The sequence below is a fragment of the Hyperolius riggenbachi genome, chromosome 1 (genome assembly GCF_040937935.1).
Source record: "Hyperolius riggenbachi isolate aHypRig1 chromosome 1, aHypRig1.pri, whole genome shotgun sequence".
NCBI lineage: Eukaryota > Metazoa > Chordata > Amphibia > Anura > Hyperoliidae > Hyperolius > Hyperolius riggenbachi.
In genome coordinates, this window is record NC_090646.1 from 134,949,721 (window position 1) to 134,975,546 (window position 25,826).

General features: G+C 42.0%; 1 protein-coding gene across 1 annotated transcript; it reads left to right on the forward strand.

The window, feature by feature from the left end:
- Positions 1-150: 150 nt before the first annotated feature.
- EXOC1L (exocyst complex component 1 like) lies at positions 151-25,807 on the forward strand. Its single transcript, XM_068268584.1, has 3 exons — positions 151-271; positions 20,252-20,382; positions 25,544-25,807. Exons 1-3 carry the CDS (start codon positions 151-153, stop codon positions 25,805-25,807), a joined length of 516 nt encoding a protein of 171 aa, XP_068124685.1.
- The last annotated feature ends 19 nt before the right edge of the window (positions 25,808-25,826 follow it).

Sequence of the window (25,826 nt, forward strand, 5' to 3'; positions counted from 1 at the left end):
GTTACTGTACGCAACACTCGCAGAGGTGGATAAGGTGCTGATCTTCTATGTTACTTAAAGGCCAAAGGAGTAGAGTGGAAGAGCGGACAGGGAGAAGATCTCCTACCTGCATGTGGATATTCTCCTGCCCCAAGCCAGCAGAGTGTGGATATGTCGTCACTTATCAAGGAAGACATGGAGAAGAAAGTTTTTAAGCCCCGAGGACACACTCTGTACGAGTTCATCGAGACAAAGTCAAAACACAAGGAGAGGTTTTATTTATGCACATCAGGTAATATCTAATGCATCCGTGATGCATGTAATGTAAATATTCTACATGTTTCAATATAATTCTTGTTTGTATTATTATTATTATTGCTATTTTAAGTGATAAACAAAAAAAGTTGTCCAGTAATATCAAAATACATAAATCTATTGTTATTGTTCTATTGGCTGTTATGGGTAAAATATAGCATTGATGGTTATAGCATGATATATCACCATGGTGTAATTATCTGTGTGCCATGGCTGTACCAGACCTGCGCCAGGATGGCAAGCTTCCAGGCAAACATGCAGCTCCTTTATTAGTTCATTTACAATGGGGAGTTTAAAGGGAATCTAAAGTGAGAGGGATATAGAGGCTGCCATATTTATTTCTTTTTAAACAGTGCATATTACCTGGCTGTCCTGCTGATCCTCTGCCTTTAATACTTTTAGCCATAGACCCTGAACAGGTTTGCAGATCAGATGTTTCTGTCCGAAGTCTGACTGGATTAGCTGCATGCCTGTTTCAGGTGTGTGATTCAGACACTATTGCAGCCAAAGATCAGCAGGATAAGGAAAAAAAGATACAAGCCTCGCTTTAGGTTCCCTTTAGGGCCCATTCACACTTGAGCGTTTTGGCGGTTATTTCGGCAAAGCGCTCAAACGCTAGCGCTTTTCAAAGCGCTAGGGTAATAAAAGTCTATGGGCCTGTTCCCATTTGGGCGATTTGCGATAATCGCCGCGAATTGCCCAAAAACCGATAAACGCAAACGCGTAGCCTGCATCATTTTCAGGCTATTTCCCGGCGATTGCGTTATAGTGCTATAGAAGTGCAAAAAGCGATCGCTAAAAAATCGCCAGGTGTGAATGGTGATTTTTTTGTCGTTAATCGCCAAAAAAATGCCAGAGCAAAACGCTTGCAAAATCACTAGCGTTTTGCGAACAGCAAGTGTGAATGGGCCCTTAAGGTTTTGCCTGCAATGTACAAGCAGCACAGCAGCTACATATGCATGTTCCTATCTTGCAAGCTGTAATTATGGCACTTCAGTTGATTTTGCTTGCATGCTGTTCTTATCATCATCATCATCATCATATATTTTGTGGCAATTTGACAAGTTTTGATAATTTTTTAAACTGGATGGGATTGTTGTATTTACATTTAAACTCAGAATTGTATGTATGTATTTATCTTAAAATGTATCCTAAGTAACAAAGTCACAGGATGATGAAGGAAAAGGGAAAGGTAAATAGTAATGTGATATGAAACTGATATGATAACTCAGTGAAATGATTATTGTTATAGCGCTGTCGATTATATACAGTCCATAGCAGCCAGGAGGCATTTAATTATTTACAATTGCCATTCAGTGAGACCTGAGAGGACAGTTACAATCGCTGTGCAATATGGATGTATTCATTATGTGGCAGCGTAGCAGCATTCTCACTGTGCCGTGAAGGGAATGTGCCTTGCCACAGATAGGATTATCCCAACATGCCACATAGGCATAGTCAGACCAATCACAGCAGCACATCATGGCATCTCTTCAGGTTCTAAGTATGATTAATGTAGAATATACCAAAACATGCAGACATCTCAGTATCCCCAATATGGTACAGATGGGAACATTCACCACCACATGTGGGATTTACAGAGCTAATAATCTTTAATGTAATCCTGTAATATGTACCACTGCACATCCCTTTTAAATATATGAGCCCTCATTCAATTCACTTTTTTTCCTGAATGTTCTCATAAGACATTATTTTTCATCTTCTGTTTAAAATAACTTTTCAGGACTCAATTTAAAAAGTAGGTGAAAAAGTAATGTCAAAATTATTTTGAGTATTTTCTTGTTTGCTGGTGGCTTAAAAGGCATCCTACCTATTAAACCCCCTGTGTCGCTGCGTTCCCTGTGTCCGTGCGTTTGCGCTGCTGCGCATGGGCAGCGCCGGACAGCCATCGGGACAAGAGGAGAACAGGGCCAGGGGGTCGAGCAGGCTTGTGTGCGCAGGCGGACGTGTGCACACGCGCAGGTGGACGTCTGCGCTGTGCTAGGTGGGCGTGAACATGCTGCATGTGCACGTGCACGGCAGGCGTGTGTGGAGGGCGCGCATGCATTGGTGGTGGCGGTCACAGGGGCGGGAGGGGAGTTGTGAAACAGAACCAGAGTCAGTTATATTAACGGCTTAGGTCCACTAGTTTTATTGATAAGCTGTGAAAATATCACCTAGGTCCTAGGAGAAAACTTAGTAGGAAAAGTGTAATGAATAAGGGCCATTATTTCTCTAGCTGGTAATCTTTGGACCCAGACCCAGAGACGAAAAGATAACATATTTATACATACCTAGGGCTTCCTCCAGCCCCATCAGCCTGGATCGCTCCCACGTAGCCTTTCTCCGCTGCCTCTGTCCGCCGGTACCGGGTCCCATCATTTCAGCCAGTCGAGCCAGTCGACGCAAGCGCAGTGCGCTCCCGCCCTACTGCGCAGGCGCATGCGTACAAAGCCGGAGGGAGCCCCTGTGCATGCGGAAGACTGGCTGCATCTGGCGGAAGTGACGGGACCCGATACCGGCGATAGAGGTAGCGGAGGACTGCGGCGTTGGAGCGATCCAAGCTTATGGGGCTGGAGGAAGCCCCAGGTATGTATAACATCTTTTTTTTTATTTTTAGCATAGGTTCGTCTCTGGTTCCCTTTAAAGGACAGGTCCAAGGAAAAACAAACAAGATCTACTTACCTGGGGCTTCCTCCAGCCCCTGGCAGCAAATCTGTCCCTCACCACAGCTCCGCTCCCAGCCGGTGAATCGGGGTTCCCTCCGTTGTAGATGCTGACCTCGCCAGGTCGGCATCTTCTGCACCTGCGCGATCGTGATTGCAATCATGTGGCCTGGAGCGTTCTGCACAGACACAGAACTACTACACCTGTGCAGAACGCTCCCGATCAAGAGAGGGAGGGGACCCCAGAGTTGCAGCGAGGGACAGATCGGCTGCCAGGGGCAGGAGGGAGCCCCAGGTAAGTAGATCTTGCTTGTTTTTTTTTCCTCGGACGTGTCTAAAACAAAAAATAAGTAACCAGCAAGGGAACTAAAACTGATCTACATACTCTTTCTGGTTCAGTGGCTCAAAAGTTATTAAAACCAGAGGACTAGTATAACAGCCCGGCAAGAAGAATTTTTCTAAGGAACTCAGAAATGGGAGGTGCCACTTTGCACCAACCACAGGTTATCTCTAGAAGACTCACTGATGCTACCCATTCACATTAATAATGTATATGTCTACTTCTCGCTAAAACTGTTACCTAGACATGCTGCTAGGAAATGCTGATAACCACTGCTTAACCACTGCTGTGTAATGTGAGTAGTAAAAAATCATGAGGCCTTCAGAGGAGAAAATAGTGGCAATTGCTTAAACAAGAAGTGTATACTGAACACACTACAAAGAACATTAGTAGCCCACAACTGGTAAGGACAATAAGTGGCCCTAATGTTGAAGAACTGGCAGTCTAAGCTCCTGATTGCACACATGGCAGATTATGTTGATTATTTCGTGCAACGGTTCTCAGCGCGTCAATCATAAACGATCACAATAAAAGTCTGTGCACGTAGCTAAAAAAGAAACCGTGACCAAGAATTGAACTTCATCCCAATCAGTAGCTGATACCCCCTTTTCCATGAGAAATGTATACCTTTTCTCCAATAGATCATCAGGGGGCTCTGTATGGCTGATATTGTGGTGAAACCCCTCCCACAGGAAACTGTGAAGACCATGGTCCTGGCAGTTTCCTATCTGTGAACCTCGTTGCATTGTGGGAAATAGCTATTTACAGCTGTTTCCAACTGCCAAAAAAGCAAGCAGCAGCTACTTCCAGTGACATCACCTGCAAGCAGTAAAAATGTGACCATATGATAAATGTCAGAATGTAAATCAGGGAGAGGAAAGCTTTCACAATGGGCAATCACTGACTAAATCATTTATACATAATTATTATAAAAATTAAGCACTTTTTTTATTACATTATTTTGACTGGAGTTCCTCTTTAAAGGAAACAAGAAGTGAAAACAAGAAGTGAGAGGGATATACTGTCTATTGTAGTTGTTTTAATATCCTTATTAGAATATTGATCTTATTGATAGTTAGAAATAAATATACAGTTAGATACTTAATACATAGTGAATTATGCAATCTATTCCAAATTATAATGTAGTAGTAGCTGTAGTATTCCATGCTGGATGTGAATGCAGTAAGAAAATCTGTCATCAATATTTAATAGGGTGATATTATAAAGTCAGAATGGCTGATATAGTGCTACAGCTACACAAGAAACAGGAACAAGAGTGTAACACGGGACTGGATCCACCATTCAGGTTTCAACCTTTGAGCTGCTGAAAGAAAAAAAAATGATTGGAATGGTTGGTCTGGGCAACTGCTTCAGTTTTCTCGTTGTCTTTGTTTCTGTCATTAAAATCAGCCACATGGATTACTTAAATCATATATACCTGGATTAGAATGCCAGCACACCAAAACCTACATTAGCAGTACACCATTGAGTTAAAATACAAAAAAATGGTACTTTTTAGTGCATCAAAAACATTGAAAATGCAAGCTTTCAGAGATCTAGTTTCCTTCAGGTGTGTTTATGGATAAATGCTGATGTACGGAATGCAGGATTTACATACACATTCCAATCAAATACCAAATATACAGACAAAGTGTAAACATGTTAATTAAAGATGTGCTGCCCCACTTATTAAGCCCTGCCAGCCACTGGTGTACAGTTCCCACCATAGTCTGTCCATACAGGAAGCAGGGTATGACTTCATTACCCAATGCAGCCAAGTGCCAGATCTTTTAGAAAGATTGCTTTCCAGGACACTCACTAGAAGATGAACTGAACAAAAGGCAGGAAAGTAGCTTTCTTCAGAGGGAAGTTACCAATGGGGCAGAGCAGCCTCATCCACAAGGCAACCTAGGCAAGTGCCTGGGGTTTAGTGGGTGTCAGGGGGCCTAATTGACACTTTCTCTATCCCGTCTCCCACTTCAGATTCCAAAAGGACCCTCAGGATGAGCCAGAGCTACTACCTTGCCTAGGGTCCCATTTCATCTTAACCCATCATTGCAATGTGGTCTTCCATGTATCTCTCCTGTCAGGGTCAACTAAATCTATTGGGGGGGGGGGGGGGCACGTGGTCAACTGGAGTGACCCTTTAACAGAAGAAGACATCAAGAGCCATACTTAGTGATACACCTGTAAATATGCAGATACTTTTTACAGCCAGTCCCAGGTCCATGCTGTTCAAGGGTCCGTTGGATAGATCTTTGCTCTCTGCCGTTTCCAACTGTAAAAAATTATAATCACAGCTTCTTTTTAACAAATGCATGAAGTAGAGACAGCTGTAAAACAGATTGCTCATTGCTCTGTATCTCCAAGTATATCCGGTACTGGTGAGCTGGATGCATTCACACAGCACATGTATCCATTTACAGAGAAGTGCTTCTTAAATGGAAAATTTCTTCTGCTCTGAAGGAGAACTGAGTATGATGAATGCCAGATAAGATTCACTGCAACAAATACAGTATCTTATACTGACCAGCTGTAGGATAATCCTGGTTTCAGATATAATTGTGGATCCACAGGTCATGCTAACTCATAGCATGGCCGCGCTATGCTTTACACGCGGTTTACGCCCGCTATAACAAACGTTTGCGTTAACGCTGCACAACGCACGTAAAAATATGAGTTGCGCCGCCTTAACGCGTTACTGTTATAGCGCGTGTTACGTTTTATGCACAGTAAAACGTGCGCAAAGCATAGTGCGGCCGTGCTATGAGTTAGCACGGCTTTGTGAATCAAGCCCATGGTCTAAAAGTCTATTTTGTATTTGAATTCAGCCATTAGAATACTTTTTACAATAAACAATGTCTGTGGATGATGCCAAGTCCATCTCTTCTGTTTGACATTTTTTCCTGCTTGGCAATAGAATGAGTCAGAATAATGTCATCTCTGAGTGTTTTCTTTAATCTTAACTAGGCTTTCTCAACCAGGGTTCCTTGAGTACTCTGCAGGGGTTCCCTGGCATGTTCCCCCATAGTGGGGAAGATATAATAGAGCGCATTATAATAGGGGGTACTGTAAAAAGAAGCACTGAATTGGGGTTCAGACTGATAATGAGCACATTAATAAAAAGCACTAGGATAAGGAGACAATATAATGTATTAGGGCAGAGTTCCCCAACCCTGTCCTCAAGTACCACCAACAGTACATGTTTAGCAGAAAACCACAAACATTCCCAGGTGAGGTCATTAGTGTTACAGCAGAGCCGATTAACTACCTATGTGAATTTCCACAAAACATGCACTGTTGGTGGGCCTTGAGGACAGGGTTGGGGAACACTGTTTAGGGGGTAGTGAAATAAACAGCCACACCTACTTTTAAAGACCATGCCTCCTGCAAAATAAATGCAGGGGTTCCTTGATATCCCAAAGTTATTTGCAAGGTTCCTCCAAGGTAAAAAAAAAAAAAGTTGACAAAAGCTGATCTAAATAATTCTTTTTAGCAGGTTTTTTTTTAAAACAGCAATGACACAGTAACAGTGGACTTACAAAAACTGTGTACAAATCAGCATCAGTTTCTCCCCACCTTGCCTAATGTGGTGGAATATGCCTCGAATACAAAGCAATGACAAAATCATGATAGAATGTTGCAACCCCACCTGCCTGTTTCAATATGGCTGAAAACAGTGGAATAAACTGCTAAACAGAAACAAATAATTCTCCCAGATCAGTTATTGTTGACAACAGCTATCTCACAGTAAAGCTATAACTAAGTATGCTAGGCCATACGGCTATATGACTAGAACCCATTAGGATACATTCTAAAAATACACTGGTGGAGGTGCCGTGAGTATAAGCTAGTTGCATTAACTAAAATTATTGAACAGGTGGTGGTGTGCCTTACTTCTCTTGAAGGACAAACCAATATTATTGGAAAAAAAAACGTTTATTCATTCAAGCACAAATGAATGAAGGTTTTTCCAATAATACTGTCAAATTTTGCATTTCCTACATAGCAGATGTTTGTATGGTAAAATATTTCAGAACGAAAATACAAATACAAAAAAGCTTTATTGACAGGACTAAATACATTTAGCATTGCCAAAGCAAACCGCTAGCATTAGCATGGGAGGGGGTGGTTGTGAGAATAAGGGCATGGTAGGGGCAGGGCCGGATTTGTACTTACCAGTGCCCTAGGCCTGCTGTCACCAAGCGCTCCCCCCCCCCCCCCCCCCGCCACCACCAAAAAACATTCTGGCCAACTATCTGACTAGCGATCACTGGTTTGAATGGGCTCATTTCAGTTGTGCTGCTGTGCCCCTCATTGAACAAAGAATCAGTGTATGCTCTGTCCTCTCACGATGGAAGTTTGCGCTCCTGCCCGAATGTGCACAGCAGCCGATAGTGTTCTGGGCATGCATACTTGAGAAATTATGGTGATGTATGATCGGTACTTGTCAAGAATGCATAACACTATACTGGCCTCGGTTGCTGTGCATATCTGGGCAGGAGCAGGAAATTACAGGGAGCGCAAGTGGCCAGAGCATGCGCTGCTTCTTTGTCCTCTGTGCGACTGGCTGCAGTCAGAGCCACAAACAGGTGGCAGGGAGCGCGAGTGGCCAGAGCATGCGCTGCTTCTTTGTCCTCTGTGCGACTGGCTGCAGTCGGAGCCACAAACAGGTGACAGGGCAGAGCAATGGAGAGAAGCCCATCCAAAACAGAGAACAGGTAAGTAGCAAACATCCTGTCAAGACCCACTTTGGATGTTCTGTTGTAATTACAGTGGACCTGAACTCAGAACTTCCTCTCTGCTCTAAAAGATATGCAACAACATAACCTTTACATAAAAACATTTTTGTTACAGCTGATACAAATCCTGCAATAAATAGACAGTGTGTCTAATTCCTACTTTCATGGAAGCAAATATATTAACATCTTGTGCTTTAAAATAAGCTTATATGCTGTGGCAGTCAGGTGACACAGGAAAGATATCAAATTTGTGATTAGACACAGATGTGGAAGAATTCGAAAGGCTCTCTAAATACATACAGGGTGCATTTCTCTGTTTTCCTTCTGTCCTGTGCAAGAGTTCAGCTCCACTTTAAAGCATCTGAATGACATTTATTTATATTTGCTGAAAAAATCTACGTATCTCTTTTGAATGCTGAATGTACATATGGTGGTGTGCTCTAACATATTGACAGTATACGGGGACAAAGTCTGAAGAAGGCTTATTAGCAGAAACATTACTCGTTTTCTTTTAAGCCAATAAATGGTATCATCCTGATTCAAACCTCTCTGCTTTTGCTGATGACTTAGATGGTAGAATGCTCTAATGCTACAGGAAAGCAGAAGGATGCCAAACCTTACACACTAGCATAGAGGTAGTAACAGCTAAGGTGACATTGACAGTTTAGCAATGAAAGGGAAGCATACAGCATTTTTATTCCACGCTGCAGCAGTTCTCATAGATGGTCAGAGCTGACGGACAGAAAATGAGTCAAGAAAGAGTTAACTTAAGCAGAGACGAGATCACTGGCTAGGAAGAAAAAAATCAATAAATTACGGCTAGATAAGAAAGTGTAATTTACAACTGCTGGGGTCAGTGTCACAGCTGTAAAAAAGAAGGCAAAGAAACTAGCAGAAATGTTTGTGAATGCCTGCATTAGAACTCAGCGGAACTTAGTTTTATCTGCTTTGTAATGTAAATCCCTGGTATTTCTCACATACACTTGTATTGTATGTCAATCATAACTGGATCATCAGGTGACAGTTATGATTGATCCTGATTGTTATAACACATCAGGAAGTGAGAGATGCAGGGATTGGGAAACTCTGGAATTCAGCTATTAGTGCAGAGCAGGGCGCTGGATGGCTGCGCTGCAGGAACAGGGGAGATGATTTACTTTGACATATGACCTCTTCTCTCTCCAAGTCATGCCGCCCTTCTGATCTTATCTGATTTTATCGCCCTAGGCCATGGCCTTTGTGGCCTTTGCAGAAATCCGGGCCTGGGTAGGGGGTTGGGGAATATACACTGTACATGTTGGATTTAGTGTGGATGCAGGGCTTTTGTTTGGACCAGAGAAGCTGGATGATGGGTCAGTCTACCCAGCATACTCATAGTTGGAAAGGATGGGGATGCAAGGATTCCCCTCCATGTATGCAGAGTTGTCAGAAGAGTGGATTGGAACCTGCTCCCTATGTCTGTAGTCTCACCAGTCAACTATTTGCGTACCCTTTGCTCTTTCCACTAGTATTAACATGGTCATTTGAAATGGTGTTGGGAAGGAGAGGAGACATGGGAGATGCTGGTGAGGCTGCAAACAAGCCCCAGGAGCAGGTAATTATACCACTCACTCTATTGAACTCTGCAAGGAGGGATCCGGAACACTATGGATGAGGGAAATATAAGGGGAGTACTTGTAGAGCTGCACAATTTTGAGGGGAAATATACAGGGTAAACTATCGAGGGAGCACTGTAGGATTGACAACTATATAGCAGCCAGTCAACAGTGAAAATTAATAGTGGAGCCCTATGTCAGGGGGTAATTAGTGAATGTAACACTATATAGGTGGGCAATATACAGGTGACATTAATAGGGGACTATATACAGGGAAGTTAATAAATACCACTATCTAAAGCACATAAAGAGGTGATCATCATCACTATAGTAACCATGTAGCGCTTAAGGTGGCCACACTCCATACAATTTTTTTTAAATCTGTTCAATTCAAGAATTGCAATCAATTTTTCTGACTGATTGTAACATTTCAAAAATCTGACCAATGTACCACACACCTGTGTTAAATTTTTCCTTAGTTATTATAAAAACGATTGGAAACTCTGACAAAATGACTTGGGTGTATATGTTAATAAATTGACCACCACACACTATTCAACTCTCATAAAAATTATTCACAAAAATCCACCATTCAACTTTTATCACATAAAAATGGGAAATCCGATCGGATTTCTTGCTTGAATAAAAAAAAAGCTTTCGACTTTTCTGTCTTTTTTTATCGAAATTGCTGTAAAACCTGATCATTTTATTGTATCGTGTGTGGTCACCTTAAAGGTGAGCCTTCTGGTCTAAAGGTGGCCACACGCCATTCAATTTTTTAAAATATCTGTTCAATTCAAGAATTGCAATCAATTTTTCTGACCGATTGTAACATTTCGAAAATCTGACCAATGTACCGCACATTTTTTGAATTATGATAAAAATGATTGGAAAATCTAAGAAAATTGCTTGGGTGTATATATTGATAAACTGACAATCTACCACACACCATTACATTTTCAGAAAAATTGATCAGAAAAATCCACTATTCCCGATCAACTGTTATTGAATAAAAACGGGAAATCCAATGGGATTTCTTGCTCGAATGAAAAAAAAGCTTTAAATTTTCCGGGAAATCCAATTTAATTTATCGAATTGCTGTTGATCATTTTATTGTATCAGGTGAAGTTGTTGCGCTCGTGTCTCCTATTCCTGTGACACATTATTACTTTGACTACAGCATGCAATCTTGGTATGCATATTTTTATATTTTGCCCGTTATTTATTTAGTTATTTATTATTATAATTTTATATTTTGCCCATTAGGTATTTTAAATGTTATGTATGGGCTCCTGTAAAACGGAGCTGTGGCTGGCTGGATTGGGGATAATATCATACACTGGAGGTTTCTACACACCAGAGCTGGAAAAGTTGTGTGCCGAGACTCCCTAAGCCATTCAGGGCTGTTTTTTTCACATAGAAGTCTAAGTACACTATGTTTTTAAATCTATATATATGATCATTTTATTTTTGATTTAACAAATCAAGTTTATTTAAAACATAAGCAATACAGGGAGGTGCAGGAGAAAATAATAATGTACTGTACACTGTACATAACACGGTGACACAGTACAGCATAAGGCAATGACATTTCATAATTGGATATATACCATTACAAGGAATGAGCACATTATCTTTTACAACCAACATAATTAAATTAAGTACATGCAAGAACAACATTGCCTGCTGCCAGAGAGACCACAAAACTAAGAAAAAGAAAACCTAATACGGATTATAAACAGTTCAGAATTGTCGAACTTCACCAGGTATTCTTCCAGTCACTTCAGTTTTAGATTGCAGTGAACTTATCCAGTCCACTCATATTTTGTAGAATTCATTCTGTGCACCTCTACTCTGATATATTGCTTCATGATATGGCGCAATGTTATTTATCAGCTAAATCTAGAACTTATACATAGGACCTGTAGGTTGGATCCAAAATTTGATTGAAAGTTTATGTGCTATGTTAAAGGGAACCTAAGGTGAGAAGGATATGGAGGCTGACATATTTAATTTAAATAATGCAGATTGCCTGGCTGTCCTGCTGATCCTCTGCCTCTAAACCATTAAGCCATATCCGTTGCAGAAGGATGCAGGTCAGCTGTCTGATCTGACAAGATTAGCTGTATGCTTGTTTTAGGTGTGTGATTTAGACCCTAATGACCAGAAAGATCGGCAGGACTGCCAGGCAACTGGTATTGTTTAAAATGAAATAAATATGGAAGCTTTCATAGGTCTCACACCTCGGGTTCCTTGTTAAACCAGGATGCCTGGGAAAGCCTCCTGAGTAACAGTTAAAGAGGAACTCCAGTGAAAATAATGTAGTAAAAAAAGTGCTTCATTTTTTACCATAATTATGTATAAATGATTTAGTCAGTGTTTGCTCATTGTAAAATCTTTCCTCTCCCCGATTTACATTCTGACATTTATTACATGGTGACATTTTTACTGTGGGCAGGTTATGTAGCTGCTGCTAGCTGTTTTGGCTGTTAGAGACAGCTGTAAACAGCTAATTCCTGTCTGTGAACCTTGTTACATTGTAACAAACTGCCAAAAGTACCGCGGTACTCAGAGCTTCTTGTGGGAGGGGTTTCAGCACAAAATCAGTCATACAGTGCCCCCTGATGGTCTGTTTGTGAAAAGCATTATATTTCTCATGTAAAAGGGGGTATCAGCTACTGATTGGCATAAAGTTCAATTCTAGGTTGGAGTTTCTCTTTAAAGCATCTAATTACATTTATGTTTGCTAAAGAATGTTTCTCCTCTGTATGACAGTGTATATAAGCTGTGTTTTTCAGTTTTTGTCAGGAACAAAGTCAGACGAAGGCTTTTTATAAGCCGAAAGCTCACTGTTTATTCATCTCTAAGTTAGCCAATAAATGCTATCATCCTGATTCAAAACTCCTTGTATTTCCTACTAATTGTTTCTTGTATTTCCTACTAATTTGGTAAAGAAGTACATTCAGTAGACAGACCTTTGGGTGTTCTGGTGATAATAAATGTTTTACATGAGGTAGACTGCCTCTGTTTCTTGTTCTTTAGTCTTTGGGGAGACTGAGGGGACCTTGCAAAGCCTCATGAGGAGATGGCAGCTTTGTACTGTTTCATGAGAACTCATTGCACTGACCTGCACATTTTGTGACCTGTGTAGTAGCAGTAAGCAGATCCCGATCCTCCATCACTAAGGATTGTCAATCAGATGCCAATCATTTCAAGCAGATGCAAAATTCATGTTATTTTAAGGTACCGTAAATTTATTCAAGTTAGAACTGGACCAATTTAATGCAGTTTTGATGATTTTGATAAATTTGAATATAAAATGACATTATTTGAATTAAATGAACATCAATTTGACACCTACATTGCTTATATTGTATATGAGCTGCAAGAATCCTTCCTAGGCCTCCTTCACACTCGGGCACTTTTTAAGCCAACATTCTGCACACTGCCAATCAACAGAGATCAAAAAAGCGCTGCAGCGCATGTAATCCTATTGGATTACTCACACTGCAGAGATTGCGGAGTGTTTGCAATTTCCACTGATCTCAAACATGCTGAATGAAGCATTTTTCAGGAGATTGCATTGTGATTCTCATTCAATGAAGTGACAAACGCAATCGTGGCAAAGTCTCTGAATATCTTAAAGGAGTACTGTAATGATAAAAAACAGAGTTTAACTTACCTGGAGCTTCTACCGGCCCCCCGCAGACGTCCTGTGTCCACGCCTGGACAAAACGATCCCCCTTTCCCCCGCCATGGCTTATTTCCAGTATTTGTGACTCTCATGTCGTAAGCCACTGCACCTGCACGGGCATCGTTGCTCCCACTCACGTCACCAAGAGCTTCCTGCGCAGGCGCAGCACCAAAAGCGAGCCACAGCGGGGGACCAAGGGCTCGTTTTGTCCCGATGCGGGCACATGACGTCTGCGGGGGGCCGGTGGAAGCCCCAGGTAAGTCAAACTCTCTTTTTTGTCTCATTACAGTACTCTTTTAAAGAGTAACTGTTAGCCCCAAAAATGAAATTTAAATCTCTATTGCAAATGTTTTATTTACTTTTTAATGGAGCCAAAAAGGCAATGCAGAAGTTAAAAATCAATCTAATTTTTTTACTATGTAGCCTTTTCCCCAGGACGCAAAGCCGCATAACAGATACTGCTGAGCATGCCCATGTCTGCCCGACCCCCTCTCCCCCCCAGGACCAGGTGCCGATATATTCTCACCCCAAACAGCTGACACGGAGAGAGAGCGGGAGCGGAGTACATCTACACACTTCCAGCGCCGCCACCGCAGAGCAGCCGCCGCCGTGCATCTCTCTCACATGTGACTCGGCGGCGGCTGCTCTGCGGTGGCGGCGCTGGAAGTGTGTAGATGTACTCCGCTCCCGCTCTCTCTCCGTGTCAGCTGTTTGGGGTGATAATATATCGGCACCTGGTCCTGGGGGGGAGAGGGGGGGTCGGGCAGACATGGGCACCTGGTCCTGGGGGGGGAGGGGGGGTCGGGCAGACATGGGCATGCTCTGCATGCTCAGCAGTATCTGTTATGCGGCTTTGCGTCCTGGGGAAAAAGCTACATAGTAAAAAATTTGATTGATTTTTAACTTCTGCATTGCCTTTTTGGCTCCATTAAAAAGTAAATAAAACATTGCAATAGAGATTTAAATTTCATTTTTGGGGCTAACAGTTACTCTTTAAAGCAAAATCACAAATCACTAGGCTTAACGCAAAATTGCTATTTGCAGTTTCAAGCGTGAGCTGGGTCTAATGTAATTAAGGAGGAGACTTTACACACCCATAAACCGTTTGCATACTGTAAGTATGTTTTCTAAGACCACACATAAATAGTATTAAAAGTACTTTTTATGTCCACATGACTTGACCACAATTGCATTCAAATATACTGCTTTCCATAACATTTCCAGCATGTCCTAGGTTTTGTTTTTTTCTGTCCATTTTGACTTGAATACTCTAGACCTTTTAACACTTTCACTGATACATTCCCAATCCCAAATTACACATATGGAGACCATTTTTGACTGATGCATCAAGTTTATTAGAGAATCAAAGCAAACCTTATACAAGTTCCATTGGAAGCAACAAATGACAATAGCATGTAAATGCAGCATAAATATACAGTGTACTACAGTAAAATAGAAGGAGTATAGTCTGGTGCATAACAAAGGTTAATCATGAGTTCAATGCAGTTTAAACAGAATTAAATAAAATAAACAAAATGTCAACAATCTATGCTAGACTTAATCAATACACAAAAATAGAATGCACTATATTTGGAATACAAAAAGCGCCCATCTGAGTATTTTTGCAATGAAGCAGATATGAAAATGAAAAGGTATAAATGTAAAAGTAAGGGGCAAATTGTCTTGGAGCATTTGTAAGGGGAGATTGCTGCCAAATAGAGACGTGGTGAACATCAAATTTTGGGTTAGCAAACAGCGAACGCGAACTTCCGCAAATGTTCGCATACAGGCAAATCTGGCAAACCACCATAGACTTCAATGGGTAGGCAAATTTTAAAACCTACAAAGTGATGGAAAAGTTGTTTAAAGGGGTCTAACATCTGGACTGTAGCATGCCAGAGGGGGATCCATGCCAAAAGTCCCACCAAAATTTACGGAGTCAGGTTTTAATCCTTAAAGGGCAGAGATCATAGTATGCTTAGCTCTGGGTGTCAGTAGGCTGTGGAGTGTAACACACAGAGAAATGCAATAGTACAATCAGAATACAGTGAAATAATAATGCACTGGAATGGTACTGTGTCTGCAAGTTAATGTAGTAATAGCAGTAGTGTGCACACAGCTCTGGGTGTCAGTGGGCTGTGGAGTGTCACACACAGAGAAGTGCAACAGTACTATCGGAATACAGTGAATTAATAATGCACTGGAGCGGTACTGTGCCTGCAACTTAATGAGGCAACAACAATAGCAATATTGTGCACACAGCTCTGGGTGTCAGTGGGCTGTGGGGTGTCACACAAAAAAAATGCAGGAGACCGATGTGCTAGCCCTCAAAAGGGCTGTTTGGAGTGCTTTCACAGCAACTAAGGAACAAGAACACAGGCCTAGCTAATGTTTTCCCTACCTATCTGCAGCAAGTCTGACCCTGCTCTCTGTGGCGTAGCTATGGAGCAGTGGGCCCCGATGCAAGTTTTACATGGGGCCCCCCAAGCACTCTATATATAATAATTGATACAGCGCACCAAAACCTGCCAAGGGCAACTACAGTGTCAGAGGTGCAAGAAAAGGATGGGAAACAGTTTGTTAGTGATCACCACTATTCAAAGTATCTATAGAAGTGATTATTATGAACACAGGACCAATCGAGAGCTAATACGGCAGTCGAGGGAGGGTGCTTCGGGGCCCCTCTGGCCCAAGGGCCCCGATGCGGTTGCTACCTCTGCAACCCCTATTGCTACGCCCCTGCCTGCTCTCACTAACAGTCAGCAACCAGCAGAGAATGAATCCAATATGGAAACCGCAACTGCTTTTTGATACAGGGGTGGGGGGTCCAGGAGGGGGTGATAGTTGATTGGCTGCCATGTGTCTGCTGACTGTGAGGTAAGGGGTCAAAGTTTAGCTCAATGATGATGTATAGGGGATGGGTCGAACGCGCCAAATGTTCGCTGTTCACCCCGAATGCGAACAACAGAAGTTGTTCCCCATGCAGGTACAACCATTTCGGGCCATCTCTACTGCCGAACCAACCAGATACTATTAAATTTAGTACCCCATGTTCATATATAAGCCTGCAGTACAGAAGGACAGTATTTACAGAGCGGATCCAGTCTCCACAGGTGGGAGTTGTGGGATGCATGCAATGGCCAAGCCCGTTGTAATTTTTTCTTTCACATGCAGCCAGGGGCGAACTAGAAATCCCTGGGCCCCCCTGCAAAACTTTGGATGGAGCCCCTGCTCCCCCCCCCCAACACACACACACACACACACACACACACACACACACACACACACACACACACACACACACACACACACACACACACACTTTCTGCACAGGTAAAATGAGAACTAATGTCATTCAATTGGCTAGTTCACACTTTAATGTGCTTTCCCCATGCAGATACAGACAGCAGTGAAGCACTGAACATATTTTCTCTATCAATTACATTAGCTTCTGTGATAAAACCTGCATGTTTTCACACATACAGACACACATGGTGTGCAGAAAACGCATACAGAAAAACGGCAGTCGAGTGTGCTCCCAGCCTCAGCTTATTACACTCACTCTGTCCATGGAGCAGAACTGGCTCTGCAGACTCCTCAAGCATCACTACAGTACAGAGCATTTGGGGAGGGGTAGAACGGCGCTATGCACAAGACCCTGCTGCACACTGACTGTCTACAAATCTTTGTCTGCAAAACTTTGTATGATTATCAGTGGCAGAGCAGATGCAGTCATTAAAATAACTGTGCAGAGAGCAGAAAGTTTTTTCTCTCCTTGCCCTTAGTTGTCAGTCTCTCAGGACTGAGCCCCCTGTGGCTTCTGGGCCCCTTGCAGGGTCTATTGTTACTCCCCCCCCCCCCTTCATGCAGCAAGAAAATCATATTAGAGAGGGTTTTTTAGACCTCCAAATAATGTTTTCTGTAACCAGAAAGCTAGAAGAATTAAAATACAGTACATCACATGAACTTTGCATAACAGTTTACTTAATTTATATGTTCATTAAATATACACCAAAATCCGTACTGATGCTGACAAAAACCAGGAACTCTCCCATATTCTCATTAAATGTAAGACTGACGCAACTGGTGTGGTTTCACTCTTTAATGTTTCTTTACATTAATCCTTTGTGAGTGTACATTGCCACGTTCACCTTGCAGATTGCATATATCCAGAGGAGAGCTGTTAGTTTCTCTGATTTCTGGGCTTTCATACTGCTATGCTCCATATGAAAGGTTCAAATATAAATAGGCATTTTTACTATGAATATGACTCACTGATGGGGCTACTGTGGCATAGTTGGTGGATTTATAGCAAATTAGTATAGCAAATGGTGACCAAGAGTTAGAAGTTATGTGCTGTGGCCTCTTTAATATGTTTTTCATGAAATGGAGATTGGTAGGGAGAGTTTATCTTTTACTAATGATCTTTAATTTACTTTCTAAATGCTATCTAATCATTTTACATTTTTGTTACAATGGTCTAGTCCCTGAGTGACAATACATAGCTTCTGACAGATACTCATTACAGACACCAGATCAGACCCCCCGATGTCTCTACTCTCTACTTTTACACTTGATCCGTTGAGGTGGGAATCCACAGAAATAGAGTTGTACCATAATGGCATTGCCCATAGACTTATGTTTGCACTGCACTCTGCCCTGCGCAGGCAGTGTGTTGTTGCATTGGCATTTATTGGCACTGCAAACCGGGCAGTAAGAAAGACTCCAATGAAATATAATGGCATTGCATTTCAATGTGATTATATTGTCAGAGGCAATAGATGAAGTGTGAAAGAGGCCTTAGAGAAGGACATCAGGAGTAAAGAGCTCATAATCTACATCGCACCTGCAGCTACTGGCACTCTACTGGAAACTAGGAAAAGCTCATGAAAGAACTACCAGTTTACGAGCAACTACACATCATGGAAATAAGTGAGCATGACTGTTAATGCCCACTCATCTCCTCCTGCTCCTTACATTCTGATGCATGGGCCAGCTATCTTGAATACAATGTAAGCCAGCAGGGAGAAGGTAGAAGGCAGAGCAGGGACAAGGTCCTGCAGCACCCAAGGCTGAGACACCAAAGTGCGCCCCTCCAGCCCTCCCACCCCAGCTGTCACACACGGATTGCTATTAGACTAAGAGGGCCACTGGGCCCACAACCTCCCCAACACCTTAATATCTAGTTATCTGGCTTGCAGTCACTTCTATGTATCCCCTTTTCTTATTTCTTTCAGCTTCATACACAATTAGGAATGACAGCTGAGTGAATTGTGCGCCCCCTCCTTCACTGCGCCCTGAGGCTGGAGCCTCTCCAGCCTATGCCTCGGCCCGGCCCTGGTAGAAGGAGGCGGGCAGCAGCAGTGATTGCGTGTACTATAACCTTGATAAAATAAATGAGAACTGTTGTAGACAATGGTATACTCACTCCCAAGTAAAATATTGAGTTGGTTGGTATTGAACTGAATTAAAACTTTTACAGAGAGACAATTGCAGGAGTAGCAGACAGGTTTCTGAATTAATAGGTCTTGCGTGCATTAGATCAATATTCTTTATATTATAAGAGTACACCACCAATGTCAGTCTAATGTTTGTCAACTTAGACAAGGAATTGGATTCCATTAATATCACTGAAATGGGGGATTTAATAAAGTAATATATGGCATATTATTGATCTTACAGAATAGATTTGTGAGGTTATACATGTCAGGTAGTAACACATACCAATACAATAAAGATGGAAATCATTACGAGTTGTGTGAAATATGTTCCGTCCTACAGATGTCAAACATGGAAAGTTATAGAAAAAATATCAGCTGCTTTTACAACATTTTGAGATCAGTGTCAAAACAATGTATGACCTGTGGAAAACCGCAGAGATCATAAAAAGAAGAAGAGAGCGGACATGAATAGACTGCACACTGCAGAAAAAACAGTCAGAAACAGGAAAAAATAATAGCTAGAAACTACAGGGACAGAGCTAAAAGCCATCTCATGAGCTGGTTATTATGCATAGAATGGCTTCACAAGCATTACTACACAAGCAGAAAACAGCTGATTTTACACAACATTTTGGGAAATGTTAATTCACTAAGGCTGTTACTGCAGGGAAAACTAAAATCACTAACTAGTGAGGTAAATTACTGACTTGTGAGGTAAATTACTGACTTGTGAGGTAAATACCTCATAAATGTCAATTCACAAAGAATAGAGCATGCAGTAAAACAAGTGAGATATTCCGTATATAGGTTATAGAAAGGAGGGAGCTGAGCAGAAAATAGGTGAAAACAAACTATGCAGGAAAATAAGAACGTTAATAATAAAAAAAATATTTTCCTAATATCACAATGTTATTGTGTAGTAATAAAAAAAAGGTTAATAGGATACGAATTGTTTAGAGTTGATGCAAATGTTGTGTTAATTTTATGCACCTTGAACTTGCACTTTACTTGTTAGTATAATAAAAAAAAATGCTGTTTCTATCACATCTTTCATCAATTTTCCATTGCACTGCAATAATTCATCAAATTCCAAATTAAATACTGCATGATTCCTTCAAATACTGAATGAAATACCACATGAGGTTTTTTTGTAAATTGTCATGCAGTCTTTTGGTGAATTACTAAACTACCGTATTACTGCGTGTGTGAAAATCTTAGTGAATGCTCAACTACAACATTTTTTTACTGCATGAGGTAAATTACAGAGCAATACATTTTTACTGCACAGGTTTTACTGAATTGAAGCCACTGAGTGCTGCTATTGCTATTGATTAACCTGACACCACTTTTTTTCATTTTTATTACCATTTCAAAATGTCTCTTAAAAAACCCAGAAGAACCTTACAGTCAGCTGATTTACTGTATGTCATTTGTTATTCAAAGGTCATAGTGTAATACCAGATTGGTTGTGTTTTTCAGTGGCAAAAGACGAAAATGTTCATATAACCTTAGTAAAACACTACAGAGTGTGTATAGACGAGAAATATGAAGTGGCTGAAGTGTGGCTTCTAAGTGATCTCAAGTATATTGATGGAAAGGAACCCGATACAGTAAGTATTACCATTTAAAATGATAAAACATTTAAAAAACCCTCTATTAAGTGATAGCCCAATCCACCTGGCAAATTTAATGTTATAAAGCCAGATGGCTGTGTGTGTGCATACTGTATATACAGGATCTTCTCAAAAAATTTGCATATTGTGATAAAGTTCATTATTTTCTGTAATGTACTGATAAACATTAGACTTTCATATATTTTAGATTCAAATATACACAACTGAAGTAGTTCAAGCCTTTTATTGTTTTAATATTGATGATTTTGGCATACAGCTCATGAAAACCCAAAATTCCTATCTCAAAAAATTAGCATACTTCATCCGACCAATAAAAGTAAAGGGTTTTTAAAACAAAAAAAGTCAATCTTCAAATAATTATGTTCAGTTATGCACTCAATACTTGGTCGGGAATCCTTTTGCAGAAATGACTGCTTCAATGCGGCGTGGCATGGAGGCAATTAGCCTGTGGCACTGCTCAGGTGTTATGGAGGCCCAGGATGCTTCGATACCGGCCTTAAGCTCATCCAGAGTGTTGGGTCTTGCGTTTCTCAACTTTCTCTTCACAATATCCCACAGATTCTCTATGGGGTTCAGGTCAGGAGAGTTGGCAGGTCAATTGAGCACAGTAATACCATGGTCAGTAAACCATTTACCAGTGGTTTTGGCACTGTGAGCAGGTGCCAGGTCGTGCTGAAAAATGAAATCTTCATCTCCATAAAGCTTTTCAGCAGATGGAAGCATGAAGTGCTCCAAAATCTCCTGATAGCTAGCTGCATTGACCCTGCCCTTGATAAAACACAGTGGAACAACACCAGCAGCTGACATGGCACCCCAGACCATCACTGACTGTGAGTACTTGACACTGGACTTCAGGCATTTTGGCATTTTCCTCTCCCCAGTCTTCCTCCAGACTCTGGCACCTTGATTTCCGAATGACATGTAAAAGTTGCTTTCATCCGAAAAAAAGTACTTTGGGCCACTGAGCAACAGTCCAGTGCTGCTTCTCTGTAGCCCAGGTCAGGCGCTTCTGCCGCTGTTTCTGGTTCAAAAGTGGGTTCATGCTTCCATCTGCTGAAAAGCTTTATGGAGATGAAGATTTCATTTTTCAGCATGACCTGGCACCTGCTCACAGTGCCAAAACCACTGGTAAATGGTTTACTGACCATGGTATTACTGTGCTCAATTGGCCTGCCAACTCTCCTGACCTGAACCCCATAGAGAATCTGTGGGATATTGTGAAGAGAAAGTTGAGAGACGCAAGACCCAACACTCTGGATGAGCTTAAGGCTGCTAGTGAAGCATCCTGGGCCTCCATAACACCTGAGCAGTGCCACAGGCTAATTGCCTCCATGCCAAGCCACATTGAAGCAGTAATTTCTGCAAAAGGATTCCCGACCAAGTATTGAGTGCATAACTGAACATAATTATTTGAAGGTTGACTTTTTTTGTTTTAAAAACACTTTTCATTTATTGGTTGGATGAAATATGCTAATATTTTGAGATAGGAATTTTGGGTTTTCATGAGCTGTATGCCAAAATCATCAATATTAAAACAATAAAAGGCTTGAACTATTTCAGTTGTGTGTATTTGAATCTAAAATATATGAAAGTCTAATGTTTATCAGTACATTACAGAAAATAATGAACGTTATCACAATATGCTAATTATTTGAGAAAATCCTGTATATATATATATATATATATATATATATATATATATATATATATATATACATATTTATATATATATATATATATATATATATATATATATATATATATATATATATAGCCTTCTAGGGATGGCAACAGCATGAAGTGGGACACAGGGGGGGGGGCTTAGAAAATATTGGGTAGGTTTTTTAACCTGATTTCCTTGCCTTTGAGCCTGAATTAGGATTTAAATAAGCACTGCAATAGATACAAACAAACAAACAACACAGAACATTTATATCGCGCTTTTCTCCTGGCGGACTCAAAGCGCCAGAGCTGCTGCCACTAGGACGCGCTCTATAGGCAGTAGCAGTGTTAGGGAGACTTGCCTAAGGTTTCCTACTGAATAGCTGCTGGCTTACTGAACAGGCAGAGCCGAGATTCGAACCCTGGTCTCCTGTGAAAGAGGCAGAGCCCTTAACCAGTACACCATCCAGCCCCCACATTGCCTGTATAAAAATTTGTATGCGTCTCAGAAAAAATGTAACAGCAGTGAACAGTATTTCCTTTTCCCCAAAGTCAAATCCAAAGACAAATGGAATAATTCAGTATGGTAGCAGAATGAACAGAGCAAAAGTTTTAAGATGAGCAACCCCAGGTGATTCAAATGTATTTCTGAATTACAGTGCCTTGCGAAATTAATCATCCCACTTGGCTTTGTACCTATTTGCTACATTTCAACCTGTAGTTTTAATGTTTCATAACTTTATTTTATGTGATGGATCTGCACAAAATAGTCTTAAAGGGACTCAGAGACGTAAAAGTATAATAAATTTATACATACCTGGGGCTTCCTCCGGCCCCACCAACATGGATCGCTCCCACGCCTCTGTTCTCTCACCAGTACCGGGTCTCGTCACTTCCGCCGGATGCCGCCAGTCGTACACATACACAGGGACTCCCTCTGTCTCACCGGCGCCTGCTTTACGCTTCGCACTGCGCTGGCATCGACTGGTCCTGACCGGCCGATGTGACGGGACCTGGCGATAGAGGTGGCGGAGGACGGCGGCGTGGGAGCGATCCATGCTGATGGGGCAGAAGGAAGCCCCAGGTATGTATAAATTTATTATACTTTTCGTCTCTGAGTCTCCTCCTGGCGGTATAAAAAAATCTGCCAGGAGGGAGCGCAGCAGTTTTTTTTTTATTTATTTTTTTCCTATATTATGTAGCGAGCCCAGGGCTCGCTACATGATAGCCGCTGCTCCTTCGGCGATCTCCGATCAGGAAATCCCGTTCAAAGAACGGGTTTTACTAGAGGGCTTCCCCCGTCGCCATGGCGACGGGGCGGGATGACGTCACTGACGTCATTGGGAGTCCCGGGCCACCCCTCGGCGCTGCCTGGCACTGATTGGCCAGGCAGCGCACGGGGTCTGGGGGGGGGGGGGGGGCGTGCGGCGCGACTGATAGCGGCGATCGTGAGCGGGGCGGCGGCGATCAGTGTGCTGGCGCAGCTAGCAAAGTGCTAGCTGCGTCCAGCAAAAAAAAAAATTAAACAAATCAGCCCAGCAGGGCCTGAGCGGCTCCCTCTCGGGGTTACCGCCAAGGAGGTTAAAGGGACACTGAGCTCAACTTAAAAATGAAAATAGTACTCCCCCGGGGCTTTCTCCAGCCCAGTGCTGGTCGGGAGGTCCCACGAAGGTGTCCTGGCTCCTCTCCTAGTCCCTGCTCCAGAATGGCTGCCCGTGTCGGGCTCCTTCTTCTGCGTATGGCGCGGCTGACATCGCCACGCCGGCCGACTCGCGTCATCACGGCGGCCGGCGTGAAAGTACGGCGCATGTGCGCTTTAATCAGAGCGGGGACTAGGAGAGGAGCCAGGACGCCGTCGTGGGACCTCCCGACCAGCACTGGGCTGGAGAAAGCCCCGGGTGAGTACTATTTTCATTTTTAAGTTGAGCTCGGAGTCCCATTAAGTTGGTGAAGTAAAAAGAGAAAAATAAATATAAAAACACATTTTTTAAACTACTAAACTGAAATTTAGCATGTGCATATGTATTCAACCCCTTTGCCATGAAGCCCCTAAAAAGTCATGGTGCAACTAATTACCTTCAAAAGTTTACTACTCTTAAAAATAAGAAGGCACTTTTGAGCTTGCCAAAAGGCATGTGGGTAACTCCCTGAATGTATGGAGGAAGGCACTCTGCTCAGATGAGACTAAAATTTAACTTTTTGGCCAGGAAAATGCTATGTCTGGCGCAAACCCAACACATCTCATCACCCCAAGAACACCTTATCCACAGTGAAACATGGTGGCAGCGTCATGCTGTGGGGAAGTTTTTCAGCAGCAGAGACTGGGAACTTGACCTGAGTCAAGGGAAAGATGGATGGTGCTAAATACAGATATTCTTGATCAAACCCTGTGTCACTCTGCCAGAAATTTCAGACTGTGACTGATGTTCCCGTTCCAGCAGGACAATGACTTGAATTGAATTAACCCTCAATTGGTTTAAGGGGAAACATTTAAAAAGTAAGAAAAGTTACACAGGGGCCTACAGCATTAAACAATGGTACACATAAGAGTGATGTAATATTAAGCAATGGTGCATAGCTGTAGGGTTAATAATAGCAGAAATTGGACAAATAGCACAATTGATACCATATTGTGGCAGAGACGAGCACATGGGGAGAAGGGTCTTGCCAAACAGGCTTACAATCTAATGGGTTGGAGGAGAGGGCTACATAATAAGGGGGAAGGGGATGTATATCAAAAGGAGCAAAGGAGGGGGTTGGCGCTATGAAGATGGTGGGTGATCAGATGGGTCTTTAAAGCGGATTTGAGATGAAAAACTAACTATAACAAGTAACTTGTCTATATATGTTACCTAAAGTTTAGATAGTTTACACAGCAAATCTAGCTGCAAACAGTTTTAATAGAATATGATTATTTATTCCTGTGATACAATGACAGCGGCCATGTTGTTTGTAAACATTACACAGAGGCAGGCTTATCTGTATCTTGAGCCATCAGCCTAATCCCCTCTCCTCCTCCCTCCTCCCCTCTGCCTCTGAAATCAATGACTAGTAACACCTCCCTCTCCTCCTGCCCAGACTGAGCTCCCATGAGCCCTTGCTACTGCCTTGGCTTTCTGAAAACCTGTGGGTGTGGCTTCTTTAGTTTATAGGGAATTAGAGTATTAAAACAAAAACAAAAAAGTATTTGGCTTGAGGAATGCCCTATAAACAATAGGAAAGGAACACAATTATGCAATGTGTAAAAGTTCACCTCGGATCCACTTTAAGGCCTGCTTGAAGGTGAGGCTGAGCCTGATAGTGGCAGGGTGTTCCATAGAGTAGAGGCTGCTCAGGAGGAGTCCTGGATTCGTGCAAGTTATACAAAGGGTGGGCATCCATAGAGTACCAGAGGAGTGGATAGAGCAGGGCAGGAGATGTGAATGCATTATATATACATTGTGTGAATAACAGTTCTCATTCTTGTGCTCTTTAGGACAATCCACATTTTGACCTGATGTTCGAAGAACTCTGCAACGTGGAAGCATACAGCTGTGCCTCAAAATATGCTTTTGCCCGAAGTTTAGTTAAACTAAACACCCAATACACAAAAAGCGACATGAAAGTGCTTAATTTTGACTCCTCATATATAGAAGATGGAGTGATCTGGTCCTCAAACAATGGAGACTGCTTGGTGCTCATGAGAATATGCTTTTATGCATCTAATCTTTTGTGTTTATCTTTATGCCCTATACCATAAGCAAGAGAGTGACAGATTG